At 47.9% G+C, this 8,799-nt stretch overlaps 2 protein-coding genes across 2 annotated transcripts in view; both read left to right on the forward strand.

Moving 5' to 3' along the window:
* The window catches only part of ctsa (cathepsin A), an 11,703-nt gene extending 7,469 nt beyond the window's left edge, over positions 1-4,234 (forward strand). Inside the window, exons 12-14 of the mRNA XM_008290674.1 lie at positions 3,390-3,479; positions 3,592-3,693; positions 3,804-4,234. Coding sequence (XP_008288896.1) covers positions 3,390-3,479; positions 3,592-3,693; positions 3,804-3,887 — 276 coding nt within the window. The 3' untranslated portion in view covers positions 3,888-4,234. The remainder of the gene's footprint in view (positions 1-3,389; positions 3,480-3,591; positions 3,694-3,803) is intronic.
* LOC103363785 (ral GTPase-activating protein subunit beta-like) lies at positions 4,110-8,626 on the forward strand (the record flags this gene model as incomplete). The annotated part of the gene is made up of 8 exons (XM_008290681.1): positions 4,110-4,131; positions 5,713-5,855; positions 6,157-6,526; positions 6,590-6,592; positions 6,627-6,801; positions 6,904-7,035; positions 7,113-7,231; positions 8,442-8,626. Coding segments are annotated over exons 1-8 (1,149 nt in total), but the record flags the coding sequence as incomplete, so codon positions are not given.
* Between the last annotated feature and the right edge of the window lie 173 nt (positions 8,627-8,799).

The following is an 8,799-nucleotide window of genomic DNA, read 5'->3' on the forward strand; positions in this document are numbered from 1 at the left end:
GATGCTGCGGAGCTAGGTCTCCATGGTAACTGATACTGCGGAGCTAGGTCTCCATGGTAACTGATGCTGTGGAGCTAGGTCTCCATGGTAACTGATGCTGCGGAGCTAGGTCTCCATGGTAACTGATGCTGCGGAGCTATGTCTCCATGGTAACTGATGCTGCGGAGCTAGGTCTCCATGATAACTGATGCTGCAGATTTCCTGCCTCGTGGGACAGAGTCAGACCTAAATAAGCTTCAGTACGACATCAGGGGTAAATAGATGAGGTTTAAGGTTTAACAGCTTCAATAACCTGTCAATGATCAATAACCAGCTGTTAGTGATCAATAATCAGCTGTCAGTGATCAATAACCAGCTATCAGTGATCAATAACCAGGTGTCAGTTATCAATAACCAGCTGTCAGTGATCAATAATCAGCCGTCGGTGATCAATAATCAGCCGTCTGTGATCAATAATCAGCCGTCAGTGATCACTAACCAGCTGTCAGTGACCAATAAGCAGCTGCATTGATCAGGACCATCCATAGTGACCACATGATGAGCAGGTCTCCAGCAGCTTCCTGTCCTGCATCATCTCCAGCAGCAGCTCTTTAAAGCCACAGTTCTTGATGTTCCTCATTGTTCTCAGTAGAAGAAGCTGCTGGCTGGAGCAGGAGGAACCTGATTGGTCTGTTCACTGCAGGAGAGTCACATGACGCGTTAAACGCCTCCTTTAATGAGAGTCTGGAGAAGAAAACCCGGTTCACTAAGAACGCTGATGAACACCTGCTGGTACCTGACACCTCCGACTGGGTTCAGGTTTTGTCAGGTCCAGTTAAAGTCTGGATTTGTTCAACTTTCTTTGTGATACAGAACTCTGCTGGTGGCCTGTTAATACTTTGACTGCAGAGTACCTGCACAGGTAACAGACACCACATGGACTCAGGTTAAAACTCTAAACTCAGGCCTTAATCTTGAGTTCAAGCTGAAACTCAGAGTTCAGGCTTAATCTCAGGTGTTAACCTTCTGTTCAGGGTTCTGTGCAGATAACAGAGAAAATACACCTGAGTAATGTGTGGATCTGTGCACGCAGGTGAAGTGGACGATGGAGGTCCTGTGTTATGGTCTTACTCTCCCATTGGACAGAGACACAGTCAAACTCTGTGTGGACGTCTACACTGATTGGCTGATGGCCTTGGGTTCCCCGAAAGACTCCACCCCTCCACCAATCAGCAGAGAGCCCAACCTGTATGTGCAGAAGATCCTGCGACACCTGTCCAGTCTGTTTCTGTCCAGGTGGGACCAGCAGAGTCCGGTCTACCTGTCGCTCTGTCAGCAGGTGCTGCATGCCGTTCAGTCACTGGCCAGAGAGAACGCTACCATGAGCAGAGATACCTGGGAGACTCTGCTGCACTTCCTGCTCCACATCAACCATGCCATGCTGGCTCCACCCACTGCTGCAGGTGAGCCCTGTCCCTGCCTCCTTATTTATCATCATCTGTGTCTTGCACCTGTCAGTTTTGCAGGCGGTTCCTCTCACCTGTCTGTCTTACCTGTGTGCAGGTGTTGTCTCGGACCTGTCTGTGGCGGTGCTCCTTGAGGTTTGGCTGCTGTCTTGCGCTCGCTGTTTTCCGTCTCGCTCTCTGTGGCAGATGTGCAGACAGATGTTGAGCAGCTGGAGGCATCAGGCTGCAGTGGTGCAGCAGTGGAGCCGCGTCGTTGCAGCTTTAACCTCCAGGTTCAAACTGTCAGCGCTGTCCTGCAGCTGGTGCTGTTACTGGTACTGTTACTGGTGTGTTACTGGTGTGTTACTGGTGTTGTCTTGGTGTTGTGCGTCTAGGCTGCTGCTGCTGAACTTCGGTCCGTCCTTCCCTCCATTTAAAGTCCCAGATGAAGATGCTGCTCTGATACCTGCTGACCTGGACGACGAGCGAATCCCTCACACCTGGTTCAGGTTCCTGCACCTGTTCAGGTAAAATGTCCTCAGATCTCTCAGAGACTTGTTTCCGTCCCTGTACCTGGACATGAGACGTCTCTCTGGTTCTGCAGTAACCCGGTGGAGCTTGTTGGTGACTCGCTGGATGAAGCGTTCAGAGGAGACGTTCAGCTGCCAAAAATCTTCTTCAGAGCCATAAAAGGCATCAGCTTGCTGGTCGACGCCTTCCTGGGTACTGACCTCTGACCTCTGACCTCTGACCCCTGACCCCACCAGAGTCCTGGACCTGCCTCTCTGAGTTTTAACTCTTCTTCCTGCAGACACCACACAGGGCTAGAAAATAAAAACAGAATCCATTTAAAATAAATGTGGTCACACTTACTGGTCATTTATACACCGAAGAATAAAAGCTGTTGTTGCTGTTTTTGTTTCTGCAGGTGTGACTGTGGACAACAGGGAGCAAACGGAGCAGCTGCTGCCAAACGCTGGTAAATACAAACATTACTTCTACACCAGTGTGTCAGTTATACACATAGTTGAAGGTATGGGTGTGTTGCAGTTGTTGCTACTTTGATTGCTTTTGTTGCTATCGCTGTTGTTGCTATCGCTGTTGTTGCTATCGCTGTTGCTGCTGTTGCTGCTGTTGCTATCGCTGTTGTTGCTAATGTTGCTGCTGTTGCTGCTGTTGCTGTTGCTACTTTGAATGCCTCTGATGGTGTTGCTGTTGTTGTTTCTGCTTTTTTTATTGCTCTCGTTTCAGCTGTAGTTGCCATGATCGTTGCTTTAGTTGTGCTTAATGGTGTTTCAGTAAATGTCTGTTTGTGTTTCTTCAGGACTGGCAACAAGGCTGCATGTCAGAGACCGGCTGCCTTCTCTCAGTAAGCCCAAACCGATCAGGTCCATCAAGTCAATTAGCTAATCAAAGCAGATACTGTAGCAGGACCAGAACTAGAACCTGTTCTGCTCTACCGTTATTGACAATGGATTTTCAGATGTTCTACCTTGTCTCCTCCTAGGCGTTGCTGTGACCAGAAACCCATTCAGAGATCGCCTCCCCCCTTATGGTGAGCCCAGCCCTGCCCTATCTGATTAGTGGATTTGGCTGGCATTAACAGAACACTGGTACACCTGTTTTCTGTTCTCAGGTATCTCCCGGCCTCGTTCTGGTAGTGCTCCGCCCACCCCAGTCAACATACTGAGCATGCCCAGTGCATGCTCAGTAGCAACTTCCTCCACTGCATCCCCTCCTCCACTCAACACACGATTAAAAGCAGCAAATGTGTCCAAGGCAACCAACAAACCACCTACAACCACAGTCNCTTCGATACCCGTAGACTCCTTGATCTTATAAGGCTATTGATGTTGACATTTGCATGGCATCAGAATGAGTTGATTTTTTCAGACAGTGTCCTACTGATAGAGGCATTTTATGGGCGTGTCCTGTTGATCCAGGTGTGTTGTGTTCTCTGTGCAGAAGTACAGGATCTTGGTGTATAACGGGGACGTGGACATGGCCTGTAACTTCATGGGGGACGAGTGGTTTGTTGAGTCTCTGCAGCAGCAGGTAGATGATGTTTTATTAATCAATTATCAATAATTGTTTCTGTCTCTGCTATTCTCCAGGTGTTATGGTAACCTTAGTGTGTCTCAGGTGTGTTAACCTGTCTGTCTCTCAGGTGGAGGTCCAGAGGCGTCCGTGGCTCTATGATGACGTCGATGGTCGGCAGGTCGGAGGTTTCGTCAAAGAATTTGACAACATCGCCTTCCTTACTGTGAAGGTACAAGCCTTCATCAGTTGATTCTCGGTGATGTCATATTTGGGGGCGGAGCTCTGCTCATGTTGCTGATCATGTGATTCCTGTTTTTTTATCTTTTGGTTGTCCTGCAGGGTTCTGGTCACATGGTTCCATCCGATAAACCCATCGCTGCCTTCGCCATGTTCACCAGATTCATCAAGAAACAGCCGTACTGACCCAGCTAGGCCCGTCTCTGATGTTTGGACTCTCCAGGCTGCCGTAGTTTTCATGTCATGTCTTTTTTTTTTGTGTGTGTTTTTTTTTCTTTTAATCTACTGCCAGCCAATCAGCACAGCTCTCCTCTTTGCTGCTAAACGAAACAAAACGTCTCACCTAAACCAATCACATTGTTGCTTTCGATCAACGCCCCCTCCTGGTGGTGGTGGGCTGTGGTTGTCATGGAGACGAGCACTGCCACCTGTCTGTCTGTTGATTTGTTTTTTTTAATTTTCACTCTGAATGTGAAACTTGTGCTGTTTTTGATTAAAAGGGAAACTACACATAAAATTTGATTTTAAGTAAAGTCTCGTCTGTTGTTTTTATTACTACTCGAACTGTTGTGGTTCTACTGGATATGACTGGTTCTGTCCAGTATCTGTAGCTGCAGCTAAATGCTATATGTCGCTGCTATCACTCTGTGTTGTATTGGACATGTGTTTTCCGTCTGTGCTGTGATTGGACAGTGTTTGTTGATGTTGTGGTTTCTCTAGAACCAGAACGTTCTTTGTGTTCTGTTTTGTTTGTGGTCCGTGACGTGACGGCTGGGCTCAGGGCTCGATCAGCTACAGATCCAAAAAGCTGCGTCTGTCTCATCAGAACCCATCTGAGCCACAAACCTTGGTTCTCTCTAACAGCCAGCAGGGGGCGACCCTGGTTAGTAAAGATGAAAAACTTCTCCTTTATCCAAACTTATTGTTATCACCTGTTCCTGAACCAAAAGCTCCGTGTTTAGGTGTAAACTGAAGCTGTCCAGTTAAAGTTTAGGTTTAAACCCAGAGTTCAGGTTCTGGTTCTGAGATCTGGTCTGGATCAGCACCAGAAGGTGGGTGATGGATGTTTTCTGGCTGTCACTGTTGATCAAACGCTCTCTGCAGGTTCTGCAGGTTCTGTCCTGTTTGTTTGTAGAACAGCTTCCGTCAGCAGGTTGCCGAGTCGGTCTGTGTTGACTGTAAACTGCTGCTGCAGCCTGACAGTCACAGCGGAGGGAGGAGAGTCTCAGAGCGGGAGGTGACTTCAAGTTCAGAGCTGCGACTTTCAGAGCGACCGACTGATTTCACTGTTTGTCTTCACAGGTGTTGACACGACTGAGCTGGACTCACCTGTGCAGGTACGACACGGTTATTTTCTCTGCTTCTCTAAAACAAACTGACTTCAACACGCTGGACGTCTTTATTTCATTTCCTAAAGTCACGGATTTATTTTCTCTTTTCACAACCACAGAAATTATTTCTGTTTCACAACAGAAGAGAAAGTTTAACATCAACAGTTTGTCTTTTAATCAGTCGAGTCGGTTCTTTATACAGAACAAGTGCTTCCAGTGGAAAGTGAGATCTGCGTTATAATTAACTAAACAAGTTCAAACATTGTTCAGAGCCGGTAGTTATTTATGGTTACCTGACTAATTTAAATATTAGTGAATAAAACATTAACAAATCATCAAAAACACGACTTTATTGTTCCAATTACGACTGATGATAATAAATATGAGGGCTGAGTTCCGACAGCATTAATAAATATGGAGGTTGAAACAAAAATATACATGAAAACCCAACACATCCAACGATTTCCTGGATCCTCAGTAAGCAAACCTTGTTTCTGTTTTTCCTCAATGTGGATTATTTTGTGATTTTTGTTTGTTGCTGTATTTTTGGTTTCAGGTGATGTTTTATCTTGTAAATCCTGACTTTTCCATTAAACACGACACTGTAGCTTCCTGTCCTGCATCATCTCCAGCAGCAGCTCTTTAAAGCCACAGTTCTTGATGTTCCTCATTGTTCTCAGTAGAAGAAGCTGCTGGCTGGAGCAGGAGGAACCTGATTGGTCTGTTCACTGCAGGAGAGTCACATGACGCGTTAAACGCCTCCTTTAATGAGAGTCTGGAGAAGAAAACCCGGTTCACTAAGAACGCTGATGAACACCTGCTGGTACCTGACACCTCCGACTGGGTTCAGGTTTTGTCAGGTCCAGTTAAAGTCTGGATTTGTTCAACTTTCTTTGTGATACAGAACTCTGGTGGTGGCCTGTTAATACTTTGACTGCAGAGTACCTGCACAGGTAACAGACACCACATGGACTCAGGTTAAAACTCTAAACTCAGGCCTTAATCTTGAGTTCAAGCTGAAACTCAGAGTTCAGGCTTAATCTCAGGTGTAAACCTTCTGTTCAGGGTTCTGTGCAGATAACAGAGAAAATACACCTGAGTAATGTGTGGATCTGTGCACGCAGGTGAAGTGGACGATGGAGGTCCTGTGTTATGGTCTTACTCTCCCATTGGACAGAGACACAGTCAAACTCTGTGTGGACGTCTACACTGATTGGCTGATGGCCTTGGGTTCCCCGAAAGACTCCACCCCTCCACCAATCAGCAGAGAGCCCAACCTGTATGTGCAGAAGATCCTGCGACACCTGTCCAGTCTGTTTCTGTCCAGGTGGGACCAGCAGAGTCCGGTCTACCTGTCGCTCTGTCAGCAGGTGCTGCATGCCGTTCAGTCACTGGCCAGAGAGAACGCTACCATGAGCAGAGATACCTGGGAGACTCTGCTGCACTTCCTGCTCCACATCAACCATGCCATGCTGGCTCCACCCACTGCTGCAGGTGAGCCCTGTCCCTGCCTCCTTATTTATCATCATCTGTGTCTTGCACCTGTCAGTTTTGCAGGCGGTTCCTCTCACCTGTCTGTCTTACCTGTGTGCAGGTGTTGTCTCGGACCTGTCTGTGGCGGTGCTCCTTGAGGTTTGGCTGCTGTCTTGCGCTCGCTGTTTTCCGTCTCGCTCTCTGTGGCAGATGTGCAGACAGATGTTGAGCAGCTGGAGGCATCAGGCTGCAGTGGTGCAGCAGTGGAGCCGCGTCGTTGCAGCTTTAACCTCCAGGTTCAAACTGTCAGCGCTGTCCTGCAGCTGGTGCTGTTACTGGTACTGTTACTGGTGTGTTACTGGTGTGTTACTGGTGTTGTCTTGGTGTTGTGCGTCTAGGCTGCTGCTGCTGAACTTCGGTCCGTCCTTCCCTCCATTTAAAGTCCCAGATGAAGATGCTGCTCTGATACCTGCTGACCTGGACGACGAGCGAATCCCTCACACCTGGTTCAGGTTCCTGCACCTGTTCAGGTAAAATGTCCTCAGATCTCTCAGAGACTTGTTTCCGTCCCTGTACCTGGACATGAGACGTCTCTCTGGTTCTGCAGTAACCCGGTGGAGCTTGTTGGTGACTCGCTGGATGAAGCGTTCAGAGGAGACGTTCAGCTGCCAAAAATCTTCTTCAGAGCCATAAAAGGCATCAGCTTGCTGGTCGACGCCTTCCTGGGTACTGACCTCTGACCNCTCAGATTGTGGATGCAAATGTAAAACAATTCAAACAAATAATAGTCAACTGGGGGCTGCAGGCTGCAAGGTGGCGCAGTTGGTTAGCACTGTTGCCTCGCAGCAAGAAGGTTGCCGGTTGGCGTCCCGGTGAGGACACCCGGGATCTTTCTGCGTGGAGTCTCCATGTTCTTCCCGTGCAGCGTGGGTTCTCTCCAGGTTCTCCGGGTTCCTCCCACAGTCCAGAAACATGCTGAGTTTAATTGGTGATTCTAAATTGTCTGTAGGTGTGAATGTGAGTGTGCTTGGTTGTCTGTCTCTAAGTGTAGCCCTGTGATTGACTGATTACCTGTCCAGGTGAACCTGTCTTCACCCTGAGTCAGCTGGGATAGACTCCGCCCCCCACCACCCTAGTGAGGATTAAGGTGTAGAGATGATGGATGGATAGTCAGCTGCATTATCCAGTAATTATTGATTAATCATTAACATGAATGACACACAAAGACATGTTTAGCCACAGACACATAACGTTTGTCGCTGAAACAGCCCAGTGTCCCCGTTAACAGGTCTAAATGGTAAACTACAGCTCCTTCAGAAACCATCAACCTCCTCAGAGTCTCTGTCCCGTCGCCAGCTAAGCTCCCACAGTGCTCTCTGCTGCCACCATGAGCTGTAGTCTGACATCTGTACAGTATGAAACAGAGGCAACGAGCTGTGTCATGTGAATGGACTCAGGATTTTCTTGAACTGGCTTGTTGGTCCAGATAACATAGCAAGCTTTCCTCTCCATTCTCCTTTGATTGACTCAAACATTTGAGCGGCTGTGGACTGATACAAGGCGTTATCGTTGACAGTGGTGCTCCTTGGATTCATGTCTGTGGTTGTAGAGCTCAACACACTGACTTGACTTCCAGTACGTGTCGTGTTGTGCCTGTTATGAAATGAGTCACTTTGATTCAAGTCTTTTTTGTGGTCTTTAGGTTTTCTTGTATTTTCCGGGGACAGCACTTTGTTGTCGTTGTTCTACAGGTGCTTCATAAGTAGACAGATTTTACGCTGACTGCTGACAGTTAATCAGTTTCCAGGTTTCAGCTGAAGGTCACAGATTCAGGAATCAGACACACAAACTTGTCGCTCTGCAGTTAATGTGTCAGAAACAGCTGATTGATGTTTGACTGTTGAAACAACAGAATGTTTCACCTTCTCTGTCTCAGGTGTCCAGGTGAGCTCTGATTGGCTGGCCATGGACCAATCACTGTCCGGTGGGGCGGCTCATGTGAGCGTGCTCAGTTGTTTCCCACCTTCTGTGGGCAGAGATGTTGCCGTCGCCGTGGTGAAGCCCCTGGCAGCCGGCCTGGGAAACCCCAACATCTGCAGCCTGCTGCGCACCGAAAGACAGGTGTGTTTATGGACAGGTGTACATCTGAGGGCTGAACTACAGAGAGATTGGTGGCTCAGCAGATCTGTTGAGCCTAAAGTCAGAGTTGTCAGTGTCACAAAGGAGTCTCTCTTCAAACATGCTAGTTCGATCTCCATGGTAACTACTGCTGTGGAGCTAGGTCTCCATGGTAA

This window comes from Stegastes partitus, unplaced genomic scaffold, assembly GCF_000690725.1.
Source record: "Stegastes partitus isolate 25-593 unplaced genomic scaffold, Stegastes_partitus-1.0.2 Scaffold690, whole genome shotgun sequence".
Lineage (NCBI taxonomy): Eukaryota > Metazoa > Chordata > Actinopteri > Pomacentridae > Stegastes > Stegastes partitus.